General features: G+C 29.1%; 1 protein-coding gene across 3 annotated transcripts in view; it reads right to left on the bottom strand.

Moving 5' to 3' along the window:
• LOC111686924 (cyclin-dependent kinase 14) overlaps window positions 1-20845 on the bottom strand; it is a 273114-nt gene that overhangs the window by 65267 nt on the left and 187002 nt on the right. For all 3 annotated transcript variants that reach the window (XM_046950947.1, XM_046950949.1, XM_046950950.1), the window contains exon 3: window positions 4964-5152. In XM_046950947.1, the coding sequence (XP_046806903.1) occupies window positions 4964-5152 (189 nt within the window). The remainder of the gene's footprint in view (window positions 1-4963; window positions 5153-20845) is intronic.

The following is a 20845-nucleotide window of genomic DNA, read 5'->3' as shown; positions in this document are numbered from 1 at the left end:
TGTTATACATGTGTGTACATACATAGGTATGCGCGAAAGAAAGAATACAAGAGAGCTCAATGCATTTCGCTACTTTAAAGAGAAGGATTCAACGAATGAGAAATGATTAGAGGTTTTTTTTAACACGGAAGTTAAATACCACCAGGGAAGACAAAAAATCTTGGAGACCATAAGTGTAAGGTACTACTCTGTGAAACTCAATACCATTAGTAATTATCGAATCAGAAGTTTTCGAGCAGAAGGATTCCATTCCATTCCAAAAGAAACTTAATCTTGTACAGGATGTAAAGCCCGTTCAACCGACCGAATAGACATCAAGAGTAGAAGTAGTTAGTTAGTTAGTTAGTACATCAAATCCGAAGAAATACACCTAGGCCTCTATCGGGCCTGTTGTGAGCTCTTTAATCAGTGCCTCAGGTGGGAATCGAACCGACCACCTCCGGTCTACCAGACTGGAACTCTAACTACTAACTTTCTACTAAAGTAAGAAAATTTTTGAACCAATGGCAATGAAAATTGATCCACATTAATCACTAGAGATCCTATGATTAGCTAGGCCAATCAGCTGAATTAATACCAAAGTCAAATATCAATGACACAGTATTTGATGGAACCGAAAGGGTGCTATATTCTATGAACAGTAGAAATCTGGCCAGACCATTCTTGTAACGAAAATGATTTCATTGAGGCACATGATTCATTGAATACGTCGCCTTACATGAGACAGGTTTTTTGCCTCTCCCGCCTTGTAATCCAGACCTCGCCCTGTCCGATCAATATTTGATTAAATCGATGTGGAAAACGCTCTCTTTTTGGGAAAAGATGCACTTCTCTGATCATCAGGCTATTTAAGGTTGTATGAAGTAAATTCATTCATGGCCTTTAAATATTTACAACTCTCTGGCTGGATCGGAATCCATATAATGTCAGGAAAATGACAAAAGGTCCGTCTATTGTTTCAGTCGATTTAAAACGCTCTCATCTCTTTCTCTCTCTGGGATATGCTTTACTTCATACATGAAATGAAAAATGACAAAGGGTCCACAACATTCTTTGAAAAAAAATCCATTTATGTAAAATAAGAGAATTTGAGCAAAATGCATATGATTCTGTTAACATTAAGCATGCAATTGCCTCGCCTTAGAGAGAATGAAGTCGAAATGCTTTACGTGAGTACCTGTCGTGTGGCCCTATGTCACGGTGGTACTTTCACAACCACTGGGTGAGTAAATTATACTACTATGGCTCTGTTGTTGCGGCAACAGCACCCGGTAATCCGAAATTCGGACCATATTAATTGACAAGTCTTTATTTCAGTGGTCACATAGACCATCTAGGAACGATAACAGCAACATTCCCATGACAATCGGTTCTTCTTCACCATGTATCAGTCTTCTTTCAGCGATTTGGGTTTAAAACACAGCCACTACGTGGATCCCAAAGGAACCTCAACTAACTGGCCACCCGTAGTACTTGATTATGTGGTGCTATGGTTAGACCTCTTTTAAATTCATCTAAGGTCAATCCAAAGATTGAATTGTAAACAACAGTTATAGCACCTCTATACTGCGGGATTGGCATACACCATGATGTCATACTCATCATGGAAACATGCCAAGGGGGGGCTTGTTTCATATTGTTGCACTGACAGGAACTGAAGTTGTTTTGTAGCTCGTAAGAATATCTGCAGCATATTTCCCTGGTCTTTACCATGCGGTTACATTTCGAAATCAAGAGATCGCATAACCTTGTTTGCTTGTCCCCTTGTTTGATAGTACTACTGATACCAGATCAATGATCAGCAATGATTAAGATGGGTATATAAATCTCCAGATTTATTTATTAAGTAAAACAACGTGGCTTAAACCCTGTAGCAAAATCAATTTGCTGACATTACTGTTGTGTAGAGTATAACTGTGACATTTGTTGTGACTGGAGGAGAGTTATAGCAACACAACCGCAACTATTCAATAAATTGAATTGAAGGCAGAACATACATATGCACACATTAATGTATGTTGTGTTTGTGTAAATGTGATATAAGGATTTTAACAATATTTCATTTCCTAAGGGTATCCACAGACTCTCGCTTAATATACGCAATCATAAGACGATAAAATATACACAGACACATTGAAAATAAACATTTTATAGTTTGTTGGCGGCTATATACAAAAATGCCCAGTAGGAAATTTGTAAAGCACTATTTAAAGAAGAAAAATTTTCTCATTACTACAGACTAGTCGGGGGCTTAGTAAAAAGATGGCAATGCAGTAAACTTCCAGTAGTACGAAAGCTATTTATAACTAATTTCTTATAATACAAAGAGCAAAATTTTTGCATTGACTTTACGAGAGTATAGAGTATAGTTCGGTGTCAAGTAAACATAGAAGAAATGGTACTTCTGATTTTGACTATTTCTATAACCATTTTATAAAATTTTAAGATGATTTACATCCCAATATGATTGGCCTTTTAGGAAATGTTAAAATATTTCCTATTGCCCTACTATGACAATTATTATTAATATTATAATTTGTACATGTGTAGAAAATAATGTATAACATTGTCAGTTACATATGTTAAAGACAATTATAACCAACCAAAACGCAATATACAGAACACACAACAATAAAAAGGGAAGGAAGGAAATATGTTCTCAATATTTCGTAAAATATATGTAAAAAAAAAACAACCATATTTTTATTATTTATGTACAAATTTATGAATATCTCTAAATGTCTGTTCAAACGCCTGAAATTGTGCACATATAAGTATCCACTTTCTATAAACGCAAAATTAATGTATGAATATGATGATGTTTTTTTTTCTAGATACATTTTAGTGGTAGTTTTATTTAGAAAAGAGGGCGGAAATACTAATTAGTTTCGGTTAAAATAAAAATACAGACAAAATGACAATGTGTGTTTGTGTGTGTGTGTTAGGGGAGAGCACATTCACTTAAAGTATGTTATGGAAAATAATTAAGGGCTTTATATTTCCATTGAGGTTTAGCAATTGTATAGTGGGAACATGTGTTTGAAAAAAATTAAGCTTAAAAATACTAATGTTGTTTTAATAAAATATAATTTATTAATAAAAAAGTTTTAATTTAAGAATATGAGTGTTATTTGTAGACATTAATGGTAAAAAGAGGAAAATATCATGATTTGCAATGATTGCTACAGACGGACTTAATTTTGGTGGATTTAACAGCTCAATGTGAATATCTTTATTATGAAATTTTGCTGTCGTTAGTCCTTAATAGATTATCAAATAAATATCTGTTATTTAATATAAAAAATATAGAATTTTAAAAATGTTCAAAATTTGGAACACTGTGACGTATGATTGTTATTAATTGAAAGGTTAATGGAGAAATTCTTTTCTCAATAAAAGTATTTTTTCAATAAAGTATAATTTACAAATAAAAAGGTTAATTTTTATTTTGTTTACAAAATATTAAACTAATTCTTAGACTTTTACGTTAAAAATAGGAAAATAGCATGATTTGCAATGATTGCAACAGATGGACTTATTTTTGGTGGATATAACAGATCAATATTAATATCTTTATAAAAAAATTTTTCTGTCGTTAGCCCTTAATAGACTATTATATTTATTCAGGCGATTTTATTAAAAAAAAAATATAGAATTTTAAAAAATTTCAAAAATTGGAACATTGTGACGTATGATTGATATTAATTGAAAGGTTACTGGAGAAATTCATTAATAACAGAAACCCCATTAATGGGAATTAACTGGTTCTTTAAACAATTGAAAACTAAAGCATTAAAGATATTTCAAGCATCAACAAACTAAGCTACAAACGGACTCTTTTTTGTTGTAAATAACAGGTCTTTATTATAATATTTTGTAGTCGTTAGCACTTAATAGATTATTAAATTAACTACCGCTATTTTATCTAAAGAAATATAGAATTTTAAAAAATTTCGAATTTGGAACACTGTGACGTATGATTGATATTAATTAAAAGGTTATTGGAGAAATTCTTTTATAACATAAAAACCGTTAAGGAGAATAAACTGGTTCTTTTAACAAACGGAAGCTAAGATATTAAGCTATCTAAAATAACAAAATAACTAACAGACGGACTGTTTTTTGGTGAAAAGAAAAGATCAATATGAATAGACCCCTTTTTGTTGGAAATAACAGCTCTTTATTATAACATTTTTAAATTAATTCCCGCTATTTTAAAAACTTTCGAATTTGGAACACTGTGAAGCATGATTGATATTAATTAGAAGGTTATTGGAGAAATTCCTTTATAACTTAAAAACCGTTAATGAGAATAAACTAGTTCTTTTAACAAACGGAAGCTAAGATATTAAGCTATCTAAACAACAAAATAACTAAGCTACAGACGGACTCTTTGTTGGTGAAAAGAAAATATCAATATGAATATATTTATTATAACCATTTGCTGCTGTTAGCCACAAATGGAATATACAATAAATTCCTACTATTTTATTTAAAGAAAAATAGAATTTAAAAAATTTTCAAATTTGGAACACTATGACGTATGATTAATATTAATTAAGAGGTTATTGATGATATACTTTTGTAACAAAAAGCCCATTAATGGAAATACTTTGGTACTTTTAACAAATGAAAGTTAAGATATTAAAGTTATTATTTAAAAACTAAAAATTACCTAGAGTAACAAACATTGCTGGGTACAGTCTTTAGCAATACAAAAAATCCCTTACATACCTTGTAATATATCTTTATTTATAATTTCACTTTTATATTTATACACTAGAACAAAATTATTTAAGTATTACACAAGAGAGATTAATACTGATTATAATAAATTGTTAATTACGCCCAAACATATTTGCAAAACAAAATTAGAAACTTAATAAATAATAAAAAACGTGTTACTGTTAAAGTTTTCTTATAATTAAACCCAAAAAGAGAACAAAACTTAAAAAAAACTCACCTCCATATCTGCAATTTGTTTTATCTGTTGGTATATTACCATTTGGTTCCAGTCTATCCAAATACTCTTCGGAATTGTAACCATTATAGGGAACTTTATTACCGTGATTGTGACTATGACCACCTCGATGGTGATGATGATGATGGTGGTGATGATGGTGTGTATCATCATTATCTTCTCGGGATATTGCTATAAGGATAAAGAAAAAAAAAATAAAACAGTTTTAATATTAATTTTATGTTAAAAACATTTTTGAATAAAATTTATATTTGTCTAAAAACATTTGTAATTCATGTGAGAGCAAGTTTTAGAAGTGGCTTTTGTGGTTTAGTTAAGCTTAAAGGCACGTACGCATACCAAAAACACCACCTACCACAAAATTCAATTTTATGTCCTTTTATTGTGATCCCCATCTAATAGCAGCTTTTATATATTTGATACATGTTTGTTACTACAGGCATTAGATATCATTCAAACACTCTAGTCAAATATAACTAAAACAGTTATTTTACATACTCGCATGTACATATCAAAGCTATTATAGCTAAAATTTCTATCATGTATGTCATGTGTATGAATGACTACAAATGGCAAAAAAGGGTTACTAAGGATTATTCTTGTTCACTGGTTGTTACATCCATAAAATTTTAAATTGAGTGACAACCACTTATTGGATGAAATTAAATTTAAAGAAAACTGTTTTAAATTTATTTGAAATCAAACGTTTGAGGGGTTTCTTTTTATCGAAAGGGGTCTATTTTATAAAATAATGAAGCCGATTTAAAGTGGGGGTGGGTTTGTGAAGCAAATCAAGCAATTGATAAAATCTATTGTAAGCTGATGTAAATTCATTTTTATTGGCTCAGGAATTTAACAGTTTGTTAGCTACTTACTAGACTTTAGCAAATTGTTAACATAAAATTTCATTGTTTGCCAAAAAATTAAAAAAAATGGATGAATAAAACTTTGTAGAATTTAATTTTGTATGTGAATACTTTAAAATGTTAACATTATAATAAGATTTTTTATAGCTATAAGTATTGGTTTTTATTTACAATACAAATCAATTTTCTCACTTTGTTAGTTAGAATGTTGTAATGAAATTTCGTTTATAACATCTAAATTAATATTAATTATACGTCACCGAGTCTTCAACATGAATCTTTGAACAAATACTAGTTTTAGTGCAGTTTTAGATCAGCTTCTACTTCAGTTCAGTTCTAGTTCAGTACAGTTTAATTTTATTTTAGTTCTAGTTCAGTTCTTCTACAGTTCTAGTTCAGCTCTAGTTTAGTTCTAGTTCAGTTCTAGTTCAGTTCTAGTTCAGTTCTAGTTCAGTTCTAGTTCAGTTCTAGTTCAGTTCTAGTTCAGTTCTAGTTCAGTTCTAGTTCAGTTCTAGTTCAGTTCTAGTTCAGTTCTAGTTCAGTTCTAGTTCTAGTTCAGTTCTAGTTCAGTTCTAGTTCAGTTCTAGTTCAGTTCTAGTTCAGTTCTAGTTCAGTTCTAGTTCAGTTTTAGTTCAGTTCTAGTTCAGTTCTAGTTCAGTTCTAGTTCAGTTCTAGTTCAGTTCTAGTTCAGTTCTAGTTCAGTTCTAGTTCAGTTCTAGTTCAGTTCTAGTTCAGTTCTAGTTCAGTTCTAGTTCTAGTTCTAGTTCAGTTCTAGTTCTAGTTCAGTTCTAGTTCTAGTTATAGTTCTAGTTCAGTTCTAGTTCAGTTCTAGTTCAGTTCTAGTTCAGTTCTAGTTCAGTTCTAGTATAGTTCTAGTTTTAGTTCTAGTTCAGTTCTAGTTCAGTTCTAGTTCAGTTCTAGTTCAGTTCTAGTTCAGTTCTAGTTCAGTTCTAGTTCAGTTCTAGTTCAGTTCTAGTTCAGTTCTAGTTCAGTTCTAGTTCAGTTCTAGTTCAGTTCAGTTCTAGTTCAGTTCTAGTTCAGTTCTAGTTCAGTTCTAGTTCAGTTCTAGTTCAGTTCTAGTTCAGTTCTAGTTCAGTTCTAGTTCAGTTCTAGTTCAGTTCTAGTTCAGTTCTAGTTCAGTTCTAGTTCAGTTCTAGTTCAGTTCTAGTTCAGTTCTAGTTCAGTTCTAGTTCAGTTCTAGTTCAGTTCTAGTTCAGTTCTAGTTCAGTTCTAGTTCAGTTCTAGTTCAGTTCTAGTTCAGTTCTAGTTCAGTTCTAGTTCAGTTCTAGTTCAGTTTTAGTTCAGCTCTAGTTCAGTTCTAGTTCAGTTCTAGTTCAGTTCTAGTTCAGTTCTAGTTCAGTTCTAGTTCAGTTCTAGTTCAGTTCTAGTTCAGTTCTAGTTCAGTTCTAGTTTAGTTCTAGTTTAGTTCTAGTTCAGTTCTAGTTCAGTTCTAGTTCAGTTCTAGTTCAGTTCTAGTTCAGTTCTAGTTCAGTTCTAGTTCAGTTCTAGTTCAGTTCTAGTTCAGTATAGTTCAGCTCTAGTTCAGCTCTAGTTCAGTTCTAGTACAGTTCTAGTTCAGTTCTAGTTCAGTTGTAGTTCAGTTCTAGTTCAGTTCTAGTTCAGTTCTAGTTTTCTAGTTCAGTTCTAGTTCAGTTCTAGTTCTAGTTCTAGTTCAGTTCTAGTTCTAGTTCAGTTCTAGTTCTAGTTATAGTTCTAGTTCAGTTCTAGTTCAGTTCTAGTTCAGTTCTAGTTCAGTTCTAGTTCAGTTCTAGTATAGTTCTAGTTTAGTTCTAGTTCAGTTCTAGTTCAGTTCTAGTTCAGTTCTAGTTCAGTTCTAGTTCAGTTCTAGTTCAGTTCTAGTTCAGTTCTAGTTCAGTTCTAGTTCAGTTCTAGTTCAGTTCTAGTTCAGTTCTAGTTTAGTTCTAGTTCAGTTCTAGTTCAGTTCTAGTTCAGTTCTAGTTCAGTTCTATTTCAGTTCTAGATGAGTTTTAGTTAAATTTTACTTAAGTTTTTGTTCAGCTGTTCGTGCTTTAAATAAAATGAACATTCATATCCCCACAAACATTATAATCCATTTGTGTTAGATTTAAATTAAAAAAATTTAACAATTTATAAAATGTATTTTAACAACAGTGAAAATACTTTCACATACACACATAAATATTTACATAAGTACTTTTGTCTGTAGTGGCTCATACGAACAAAGTAAGTGGCTTAAATGTTATATAAAAGTAAGAAACAAAAACAAATGAGAGAGCTTTCAACAGTGAACACAAGGATACAATAACAAAAAAATATCCCTTTGACAAAACAAAAAAGAAACAAGTCACACTTAAACACACACACACATACATATATTTCAGTTAAAGCCAGCATATGTAAGCAAGTGTTTGAATGTGTATGCTACATATACAAATGAATATTGTCCTTTGTCAATAAACCTAAAATTATGCAATGGAATTGTTGTGGAAATCCTAAAAAAATGTAAATTTTGTTGTTTTTCCAAAAAAAGGCGGACTATAAACCTGCCCTCTAATACAAACATTCACACAAACAAAGAGAGAATCCTACTAACTTTTTTTAACAGTAAACAAAATAGAAAAAAGTTTTTTTCTGTTGCTGTTGGTATCCCTTTGATACTCAATATAAGTTTCTTTTTTTCCTTGTATGGCTTTTCATTCTACATATACACATCTAAACACACACACACACATCATCGCAATCATCATCGTTTGCCTGGTATTAGCTGATAAATTGAAAGTTGAAAACTCAAAAGGGGGTAAATAACAAGTTACAGTTACAAACAGAATTCGAGTGAATGGCTGCACTGAACTGAAACAAAAAAATATTTACAAACTAGTGGAGCTAAAATGCAAAATACGTACAATAAAGTACTTGAATTGTCAAAGGATCACGGTTTGTTTTTTTTTATATTTTATTTTACCGTTTACCAAATAAATATTTAAATTTTTTTATAGTATTGTTAAAAAAACTGGAATATAAATCCCTGTTTTGTATTTTATAAATAAAATTTGTGTATTTGGCTATAAATACCATTTTACCCTCTAATGCTTGTGTTAATGGTATTTTATGGAATAGAGAAACTAAAAAGCAAAAAACTTCATAGTTTTAAGGAAGAAATGGTCGGCTAAGGTCGGATGTTAGAAAAAAGTAGACTGATTGAAAAATTGCCACAAAGAAAGAATAAATCAAAAATTTTCTAAGAAAATGCCGTGAAAATTCAAATTCGCCGCGGTTTTTATTAAATATTTTAGTTCTAGCTCAGTGTTAGTTTAGTTCTAAATCATTCAGTACCAGTTGAGTTCTGGTTCAATTTTCGTTCAGTTCTAGATCAGTTTCAGTTTAGTTCTAGTTCAGTTTTAGTTGAGTTCTGGTACAGGTCTAGTTAAATTCCAGGAAAATTCCAGTACAGTTCTAGTTCAGTTCTAGTTCAGTTCTAGATCAGTTCTAGTTCAGTTCTAGTTCAGTTCTAGTTCAGTTCTAGTTCAGTTCTAGTTCAGTTCTAGTTCAGTTCTAGTTCAGTTCTAGTTCAGTTCTAGTTCAGTTCTAGTTCAGTTCTAGTTCAGTTCTAGTTCAGTTCTAGTTCAGTTCTAGTTCAGTTCTAGTTCAGTTCTAGTTCAGTTCTAGTTCAGTTCTTGTTCAGTTCTAGTTCAGTTCTAGTTCAGTTCTAGTTTAGTTCTAGTTCAGTTCTAGTTCAGTTCTAGTTCAGTTCTAGTTCAGTTCTAGTTCAGTTCTAGTTCAGTTCTAGTTCAGTTCTAGTTCAGTTCATATCTGTGATGCAATTAATTATTTAACCACCAAATTAATATTAATCATACGTCCCCGTGGTTAAATTATTATATTTGCACACTAATCAGCTCAATACTAACTTTTTCTATAAAAACTGTAGGGTATCTATAAAAAATACCAAAAACAAATAGCAAAAAAATTAGAAATAAACATTATTTACACGGGACTTTTATGTCCGCATTTGTATTAAAAAATACTAACAAGCGAAAATAAATTGTCTATGCAAATCCAGCTCCATGATAAACAACTTCAGCCGTTGGTTTTAAATTTCGTTCGTACAAAAACAACAATTTATATTTGTAACCATTTTTAACATTGTTGTTTTACAAATTTCTTTTTTACGTTTATTTTTCTTTTAGTTGTTGTATTTGTTCACAGGACAGGATTTCCTGTCGCTCTATATTTACAGAGTATTCTTAGTTTGTTTTGTTTTTGTTATTGTTGTAATATTTTTGCTGTCATCATTGTTGTTGTAGTATAGAGTAATTTGCATGTCTTTTTTTTCTTATATTTTGTGGAATTGTTTTTTTTTTTTTTTTTTGCTGCTGCTGTTGTAGTTGTGGTACATATTTTAACCCAGTTTAACTTCCATCATTCCAGTTTTGTTCTTTCAATTGTTTTGGTTAAATTGTGACATTTATTTAAATAGTAGTTTTTTTTGAGGTTTCTTATTGTATTTATGGTTTTATTTTCTGTATTGGCTAAAAAGGAGGTTATATGTGTTTTGTTAATATTATGATAAAAGCATACCAAAAGTTATTAAAATATCTACTCTTTGCTGCACTCGAATTTAATTTTTTTTTCTGTGTTTTTGGGTTAAAAGCATAAATTGCTTTAACCGGATGTTATGAGTATCCGTATGTGTGCGGACTGTATGAATTATTATTTGATTTAAATAAAGTGTGCAGCATATGACAATTATATGAGTTTTATTAAATTATTTTAATACAAATATTTGGAGTTTTCTAAAATATTTTTTTTTATGTAAAAAGCTTTTAATTTTTTTAACTTTATTTTATAAACATTTTGTTTTAATAGTGTTTTAATTTATTTGTTATTATAATATATTAGAAGTTTTTTTTTAAATATTCATCAACATTTTTGTTAAAATATAAAAGCTTTTTCAGTTTTTAAAAAGATATTGATTTGTAAACAAAGTTTATTTAAAAAAGTTGCCAAAAGATTTTAAAACAAAAGTTTCAGAAATAACTCAATAATTTTGTTATTTAAAAAAAAGCTGTTTTGTAAAAATTAAGTTCTAAATAGCGCATTTCTGCAAAAAGTTTCTTAAAAGCCTATTTTTAAAGCTTTTTAGTTCTCTATCTGAAAAAAATTTTAACGTTCCTTAGAGAATTGTTGCAACAATTTTGAAAAGATAAAAACCCTAAAAAATATATCAATATCAAGAGCTTATTTATTAAATAAATTTCCAAAGCTTTTTAGCACTATCTTTATAAAAAATTAACTGTTGAAAGCACTTAAAGCTTCTTTTGTAGTTAAAAGTTTTTTTAAAAAAGGATAAAAAGATTTTTTCCTTAAACCAAATTTTCAAACTTTTTTTAACAAAAAAAGTTTTTTGTGAAAAACTTATTAAAATATTATTCATTAAAAAAAGTATTATAAGCTTATTTGTTAAAAAATGTAACAAAAGGTTTTCAAGAGCTTTTTATATAAAGTTTTCAAACTTTTCTTTCAAGAAGATTTTTACAAAAAAAATCAAAGTTTTCTTATATTTTGTTAAAAAAAAGCTTTTTTCTTATATTTTGTTAAAAAAGTATCAAGCTTTTTTTGTTCAAAAAAATAAAAAAGCTTTTTTGTTAAAAAAAAATAAAAAGGCTTTTTGTTAAGAAAAAACATAAAAAGCTTTTTTGGTAAAAAATGTATCAAAAGCATTTTTATTAAAAAAAGTATCAACAACTTTTTGGTTAAAAAGTTTCAAAAAGTTTTCAACAGCTTTTTGTATAAAGTTTTCAAAAACCTTTTAGTGAAATGTTTTTAAAAGCTTTTGGTATAAAGTTTTCAAAAAACAATTTGTGAAATGATTATAAAAGCTTTTTTGAAAGCTTTTATGTTATATAATATTTTAAAAAGCTTTTTGTTGGAATTTTTTTTAACTTAAAAAAATTGATCTTTAAAAGTTGTTATTTAAAAACAGAGTAGACAGCCTAAGCTGTTTGAATTAAGAAGTTTCTCTTAAGTTGTGTTAAGTTTTTAAGAGACGTTCTAAATGAAAAAATCACAAAAGCTTTAATAAATTAATAATTTTATTACCTTGATATAGCGTACAATCAAACGTAAATTTGTATTAATTTATATTTTACAAAATACAACAACTTAATCTAAATTGGAAAATCTAGATTTATAAATTTTAAAACTGTAAACGTTTCTACTTTAAAATAACTTTACTAAACTTTTTCATTTAGTCTTCGAAATTATGTGACAGTTATTTGTTTCTTCTAGCAGATTTATGTTATAAAACGTAACTTTTTTATCAAATAAATTTTCTTTTTGCACAGCCAAAAATAAATCCATAAAGCTGTTTATTTTTTTACATTTTTCTTCAACTCTGCTAAAGATTATTTCGTTGATTTATACTGTTTATATTTGCTTGACTTTTATTGTATTAGTATAAGGAAAATTTTGTTCTAAACAATTCAGTTTGAGTTATTTTTTCATCGCTGTTTTTGTTCATTGAGTCAAAACATAAAAGTTTGTTTTTAAAAACGTATTTTCTGGCTTACAAATTTTATGATTTATGATCAAAATGTGTGACTAGAAAAATATTTATTGTTGTTGGCGAAAACGAAGCAAAGGTTAGAAGAGAACGAATGAAAACAAAAAAGAAAAACTAATTTTATTAACTTTACTTTCAAGCTAATTAAGGAAATGAGTTTTTTTCTAACTTTAGCAACCTGTTAAGAAAATTTCTATAATTAAGTTATATTTCTATGTAAATTTATCACTTTTAATTAATTAAAACAATTTTACTAGAAGGAAACTGTCACCTGCTAATTTTAACTTTTTGCCACATTTGCCATTTTATTCATTCGTTGGACTAGTAATTTGTATTTAAAACAAAATCACACACACAACAACACTTAATCGCACATCAATTTGTGTTAATAAGCAGATTTTTACAGCCTTTGTTACTGTTACCGGCAAATTTTATATAAAAACTCATAAAAGAGGTATAACATCTCACAACAGCCCCGTAACAATAACAAAAGCCTGGTTATGAACTACACAGAACTACTACCATGTTTTTCCAGCACTTTAGATCTTTTGCCAACTATGTCGGTCAACTGGTTCTACTCAAACCAACCATTTGCTAGCTACTGCTGCTGCTTGTGTTCTTGATTGAGCTGCCTGGTTTCCTTGGTTGAGTGTTTTCCTATTGCTGCTACTGCTGTTTTACTGATGACCCAATTAATTATTGGCTAAAATAATGAATTTAATATTGATGTCAACTTTTACGAGTATAAGTGGCCATTTGGTTATAAAGCACACATCAATCGAGTAAGGCCAATGTACCATGTTGTGTCATCATCATCATCATCACCATTCTCAACATCTAAACCATTGCCATATTTAAGACCACCCAACCATGATGTCTGGCTTTGATTGTAGCCTTTAAGTATGTAAGTGTATGACTAAGCCATTTTAAAATTGTTCTCTAGAATATTTGCCAAATGTTGTTTGCTTTTTGTATAGTAAGAGCAGTAGAAAAAATATTTGACAGGTAGTAAGTAAGTAATTTAGCTTTTAATAATTAATTTTTTCAATAATGTTCGAAACAGACCTCAAATGCAGCTGCAGGATTTTAAAGTTTCGGTTGTTAGGGAGGAGAGGCGTTTGAGGGATTTTTATGAAATGTTAATTAAAGCTTTATTAAGAAATTATGTAGCAGACATGAATTTAGTTGGAAATACATTTCGAAAAGAAGACTTTTTCTGTAGTTATAGTGTCTCAGATAAGAGACTTGTTTCTATTGAAAGAAGTGTCTAAAATAAGTGAACTAGAACTGAACTAGAACTGAACTAGAACTGAACTAGAACTGAACTAGAACTGAACTAGAACTGAACTAGAACTGAACTAGAACTGAACTAGAACTGAACTAGAACTGAACTAGAACTGAACTAGAACTGAACTAGAACTGAACTAGAACTGACCTAGAATTGAACTAGAACTGAACTAGAACTGAACTAGAACTAAAACTGAACTAGAACTGAACTAGAACTGAACTAGAACTGAACTAGAACTGAACTAGAACTGAACTAGAACTAGAACTGAACTAGAACTGAACTAGAACTGAAGTAGAACTGAACTAGAACTGAACTAGAACTGAACTAGAACTGAACTAGAATTGAACTAGAACTGAACTAGAACTGAACTAGAACTGAACTAGAACTGAACTAGAACTGAACTAGAACTGGACTAGAACTGAACTAGAACTGAACTAGAACTGAACTAGATCTGAACTAAACTAGATCTGAACTAAACTAGAACTGAACTAGAACTGAACTAGAACTGAACTAGAACTGAACTAGAACTGAACTAGAACTGAACTAGAACTGAACTAGAACTGAACTAGAACTGAACTAGAACTGAACTAGAACTGAACTAGAACTGAAATAGAACTGAACTAGAATTGAACTAGAACTATACTAGAACTGAAATAGAACTGAACTAGAGCTGAACTAGAACTAAGCTAGATTATTTTACTTTTATTTAGAGTTATATAAAACAAACCCCCTTTAAACTCTTACAATAATTTCTACTACTTACAAATCCTTTAATCCCATTGTGTAATACAGTTGAATATTCCATATACCTTTGTTTAAGTACTTTTAAATTAAAATAAATACTTTCTTCATTATATTTTACTTGTATTTTTTTTTTACAAATTTAATACAATTTTACAACTAAGTCAGCAAATTTCCTTTAAGCTTTTAATACTCATGCAAACATTGTGTCGACTTTAGACAAAGTGTGTCCATATTATAAAGTATAATATTGTCCAGTTAACTATTCCTGTATATTGCTTGTTTGAGTCCTTCTGTCTGCTTTAATGTCTGTGCTGTTTCAGCTATTCCTTAAATTGAAATGTTTTACATGTTTGCTTTCTTGAACCCAAAAAGGATAGTTAGTTAGACGCCATTACATTAAGGATCATAGTAGTGGCTGTAGTTGTAGTAAGCTCAAAAGTTTACTTCCTTTTAGCATTGAAATGTTTATAATTAAATTTGAAAAAAATATGTTTTTTTTAAATAATAGTTGGGGTTTGTGTAAAAGACCTGTTTGTTAAAAGATTGTTATTTTTAATTAAAATGAAATGCTTGTTTTATCTAGAATTTCTTACTTATTTTGAGTAAGTTTTTTTTATGTGTTTTTGTAATATTAATAAAAGCTTTGTTGCTTCGGATATATTTTTTTATATCCGGAGTATTTATTTCTTGTATAAGTCTGAGTGTGTGTGTTTGTGTTTTCTATGATCTCAAATTACTTAAAGGAAACTTAAACAATATGCGCTGCGTTTTATTTTACATACTATTCTCCACAACACCATACTCTATTTAATTTCCCGTAAATACACTTAGAGAAAGAATATTGTTTTAGGGAAAAACTAGGCTAATGATTTTAAAATTAGTACCAGTTTTTTCTTAAAAGTAATTTTTCAGTCACATTAAATATATTTCCTTAAAATTTCTGCATTTATAAAAATTACTTAAATTGCCATAAACTTTAATTTATTATAAGTATTTTTGAGTGTATCTTTTGCTTTTTTATTGTTTGTCAATTATTGTTATTTTTATCATTAGTTGAAGCAACAATATTTTAAGTAAGGACCAGACTTCAAAGGTGGGTCGTTAGTTGCTCAGTTGCTGTTACATGTCAATTGATATTGTGACACACCTTTTCATTAATAGAAAATATTTTTTGTTTCACACTGTTGCTTTTAACATTTTGTTGCTGTACATATACATCGAAGTATGTTTAAGTATCATTAAGGATTATATGAAAGTTTTCTTTCTTGGTCCTTTTTACTCTCTATCGCTCTCTCTCTCTCTCTTTCATTAAGCGTTGGTTATTAATTTGTAGTGTTCTTAGAAATGCAAAACATAATATTAGTGTGAAACATCATTAAGCTTAATAAGAATTTAATGGCTTGAGAGAGGAGAAAAGTTGGAAAGAAAGAACGAACCTGTATAAAAAAATATTTGAATTGTTTTAGTCACCAGGTGTTATTTCAACTTAACAAAGATTTTGTCTTAAAAGTTTGTAAATTAATATTGGTTTTTTTTATTGAATAGTGACATAAGGTTACTAATTTGATTGAAAAAAAATAAAGAATGGTACAGAACTGTCAATATTTGAAGAAAAATAGCTAGTTTTTAAATTTCAAATTTATTGTAAAATTTTTAACGGAAATTATAGTCTAGTCTATATTCAAGTCTATAGTCCAGTCTATAGTCTTGGCTATACTTAAGTCTATAGTACAGTCTATAGTCTAGGCTACAGTCTAGTCTAAGTTTAGACTATAATCTAGTCTACAGTCTAGACTATAGTCTAGTCTAGGCTATAGTTTAGTCTATAGTCTCCTAGTATATAGTCTAGTTTATAGTCTAGTCTATAGTCTAGTCTATAGTCTTGTCTATAGTCTAGTCTATAGTCCAGCTTATAGTCTAATCTATAGTTTAGTATATAGTCCAGCTTATAGTCTAGTGTATAGTCTAGTCTATAGTCTAGTCTATAGTCTAGTCTGTAGTCTAGTCTATAGTCTAGGCTATAGTCTAGTCTATAGTCTAGACTATAGTCTAGTCTATAGTCTAGTCTATAGTCTAGTCTATAGTCTAGTCTATAGTCTAGTCTATAGTCTAGTCTATAGTCTAGTCTATAGTGTAGTCTATAGTCTAGTCTATAGTCTATAGACTAGTCTAGTCTATAGTCTGGTCTATAGCATAGTCTAGTTTATAGTATATTCTAAAGTCTGGTTTATAGTCAAGACTATCGCCAATTTATTTATTGTCTAGTCTACAGTCAGCCTTCAACCTTCCAAGTCTATAGTCCAGTTTGTAATCTACCTACAATTTAGGTTATAGTCTAGTCTATAGTTTACTCAAAGGTCTAGTCTGTAGTCTAATTCTAATCTAATGAAATGCTGCAGAAAGTATTACATCTATAACTTTAGAATTACTTAAACCTACATATAAGCTTAACCCAAAATTACTTACAATTGTTAAACCCCCTCAAAGTATGCTTTCAATTTTATAACTTAAACGCAAAACCCCTTTCTTTATGAACTTTTAAATACTTATGAGTTCTTTTCAATTTGATGTTCAACCTCTCTCACTCCTCTTTCAATTTAAAAAATGTCCTTTTGTCGTCTGGTCTGGTCATTTAACTTCAATTCTTTACATTTCATTACATTATATATACTTTTATACATTTTGTTTAACTAATCAAAGAAACAGCAATAGAAACTTTGTTAAATCTCGTCTAGTACTTTGTAGTAAAGAAGCTAAAGTACGTGCTTTCTTAGTTTTAACTGAAAAATAACAAAACTGAAACAGATTTTAAGGTTTCTTTCTGAAAAGATATTTTTTTTTGTATAAAATACAAAAAACTCATACATAAATTTATAGAATATTTTTTTAGAAGGATTTACAATTGGTCTAGTTGATGACATTTGTTTTGATTTAATTTAGTTTTTTATTTGAAAGATTTATTTGATTGTATTATTATTTTGAAATTGTTTAGATCGTTGTGGCCACCAGTAGATAGACACGCATATATATGGTCTGCATGTGTACGTGTATTATTCCAAAAAAAAAAAAAATTATTTCATTCTTGCTTTTTTCATTGATGCTGTTGCTGTTGAGATTTTCCTGATGATTTCATTCAATTTATTGCTTGAACAATGACAGTCAGTCAAACATATGGAGTATAAATGCACAGAAGGACGGGTCTTAGCAATTTGTTGTGAAATAGAAGGTGGTGACAATTATTTTTCTTTACTACATCTTATGTATCAATCCGTGTTGTATCGTTATTATTCTATATTAAATCTATTGCTTTTTTTTATCTGTTTGATTTGTGTGATTTTTCTGTATTTGTTAAGCAACAACATAAAAAACCTAGTCGTGTGTCTTGTCAAATAAATTATTGCTTCAATATGTCGTTGTCATAGTTTATTAGTTTTGAAGCCGTATTGTGTGTGGTTAGTCATTGACAATTTTATCTTTAAATGAACATTGATTAATAAGGACTCAAAAGGATGACAGGTGATTGTTAGAAAAGAAAATAAACAAGATAAAGTTATTCTATAGTGGGCTTTGCTTTAATATAGAGAATACATTTAATGACTGTAGGATTTTGCAAAGAGTGCAAAATAATCTTATACTTAAGCCAAAAATTAGGCAATATTTTTGAATAAATTCATATTCCTAAAAATATGCACAATTTATTTACGTTACAGTTTTGACTAGTAAGTTAACTAAAATCGATATAATTACTGCTGAAGAAAATCTATAATATAGTCTATATACCGTCTAGTCTATAGCCTAGCCTATAGTCTAGTATATAATGTAGTCTACAGTCCTGTCTATATTCTAGTGAATAGTCCAGTCTATAGTCTAGTCTAGTTTATAGTCTAGTCTATAGTATAGTCTTGTCTATAGTCTAGTCTACAGTCTAGTCTATAGTCTAGTCTATAATCTAGTCTATAGTTTAGTCCATAGTCTAATCTATAATGCAGTCTATAATTTATTCTATGGTCTAGTCTAGTTTATAGTCTAGTCTCTAGTCTAGTCTATTGTCAAATCTGTAGTCTAGTCTATAGTCTAATCTACAGTCTAGTCTATAGTCTGCTCTATAGTTTAGTCTGTAGTCTAGTCTATAGTCTAGTCTATAGTCTAGTCTATAGTCTAGTTTATAGTCTAGCTTATAGTCTAGTCTATAGAAGAGTATATAGTCTAGTCTATAGTCTAGTCTGTAGTCTAGTCTATAGGCTAGTCTATAGTCTAGTCTTTAGTCTAGTCCATAATCTAGTCTTTAGTCTAGTCTATAGTCTAGTCTATAGTATAGTCTATAGTCTAGTCTATAGTCTAGTCTAGTATATAGTCTAGTCTATAGTCTAGTCTATAATCTAGTCTATTGTCTCATCTATTATGTGGATTAGTCTACAGTCTAGCCTATAGTCAAATCTACAGTCTCCAGTCCAGTTTATGGTATAGTCTATTGTCTACTTTATATTCTATGCTATAGTCAAATCTATAGTCTAGTCTACAATTTAGTTTATAGCCTAGTCTATAGTCTAGTCTATAATTTAGTCTATAGTCTAGTATAGTTTATAGTCTATCCAATAGTTTAATCAATAGTCTAGACTATGGTATAGTCTATAGTCTAGTCTATAGTCTAACCTATAGTCTATAGTCGTGTTACTGATTTTATTAATCACTAAGGTTTTGCAAAAATTTTTAATTTTTAATATTTAACCCCAAAAGTATGCCACATTTTCTAACAAATACATATTTATTTCCTAAAATATTTAGTAAAATATTTCCCATTAAAACTTAATATAGTGTTAAATATTTATTTTCAAAATAAAATATCATTATACATTCTATATATAAAAATCCTTCCTCTCCTCCCAAAACTATGCTACATAAATTCAAATTATTTTTAAGAATTTCTATTTACATTATTTCTTATTTGACTGCTCTAAATCCCCATTTAATTTTCATACGAAATGTCATAACAATTTTCAATAGTCATTTATTTAATGAAAAATTGGTTTTTATAATGGACATATAGTTGAACTAGACTCCCCGAAGTTATTCGGAAAAAAGAACACATTTACACAACTCTCAATTTGAACAGAGCAAATTTGTAGTAAAAGCAAAAAAAAAAAAAAAGGAATTCGAAACAGAAACCATATATTCATTCAGTAGAGTTTATGTAATTACATTATATTTTATATCCGTTTCCTGTTTATATAAAAAACTGACCATACAAACCTGGACCACTAGCAAACTTATACAATTGTGTTGTTGTGCCTCTCATTTTAAACCCAGGAAAAAAAGAAATAAATATGAACCAAAAACCCCTAAAGCAAATAAAATTTACAAATATTAATAAATATTTAAACATTACATTGCAGCAGTTCAGGCTGGTCTGAGGGAAATAAAGGTTTTTTTTCTTGGGAGCATCCAAGCAACCAACATACAAAGTAGAGAGTAATATACGTTATAATAATGTAGAAAACAAGGAATTTATGCATGTAATATGTGAAATATAAATGTGTTTGTTTAAGGATTCTCTAGCTGTTTGGGTAACAGTATGTTTAACTTGAAAACATAAATGTATTCATTACATTTACAAGCCATAACATAAACATTTTATATCATACTTTATGGTCCAAATAACTGCTACAACTACTACAATGATACAATACATAAATATGAACACTCATTTATGCATCTATCCCATATAAACTAAGGGGCTGTCATAAGTTCGGTTGGTCATGTGTGTTTCTCTGTGATAGAAACTATTATACAATCCAAATATTCTGGAATGTCTTGCCAACACAGTGTTATGTTTAAATATTTCATTTGATTGCTTAGAAATGTTTTTAAAAATTTAATTTCGTTGAGATTTTTTCCAGCTATAGTTAACAATTGAAATTTCTTGTTTTTTACTAGTTAAGCCTGAAAATCTCGAAATGGGTTTTTACATGGCTTTTGACTAATGTATTATTTAGTAATAGAGTAAATAACCATATTAAAAATGTATTTTTAGTGTATATTTGTAACAAAAAGTCATAGAGAATAGTTATAAAATTTTAACTTAAGTTAATTTTATGAATGTGGAGAATTTGTTGCAGAGGTGTTAGTTGTACTTTTAAAAACTTTAAATGCGAATAAAGGTGTTTTTGAAGTAAGTATGTATAGATAAAATGTAAGTATTATAGATAAAATGTAAGTATGTATATGATAAAGATGACTTGCTAAAAATAAGAAATCGAAGATATTTCACCAAAAATCCGTCTATGTCTGTAGCGATCTATCTACTTATCTATCTGTCTATCTATCTATCTATCTATCTATCTATCTATCTATCTATCTATCTATCTATCTATCTATCTATCTATCTATTTATCTATTTATCTATTTATCTATTTATCTATTTA

This window comes from Lucilia cuprina, chromosome 5 (assembly GCF_022045245.1).
Source record: "Lucilia cuprina isolate Lc7/37 chromosome 5, ASM2204524v1, whole genome shotgun sequence".
In the NCBI taxonomy this organism is placed as follows: Eukaryota; Metazoa; Arthropoda; class Insecta; order Diptera; family Calliphoridae; genus Lucilia; species Lucilia cuprina.
The sequence above is the reverse complement of the archived record's forward strand: the minus strand, read 5'-3'. Positions and strand labels throughout refer to the sequence as shown.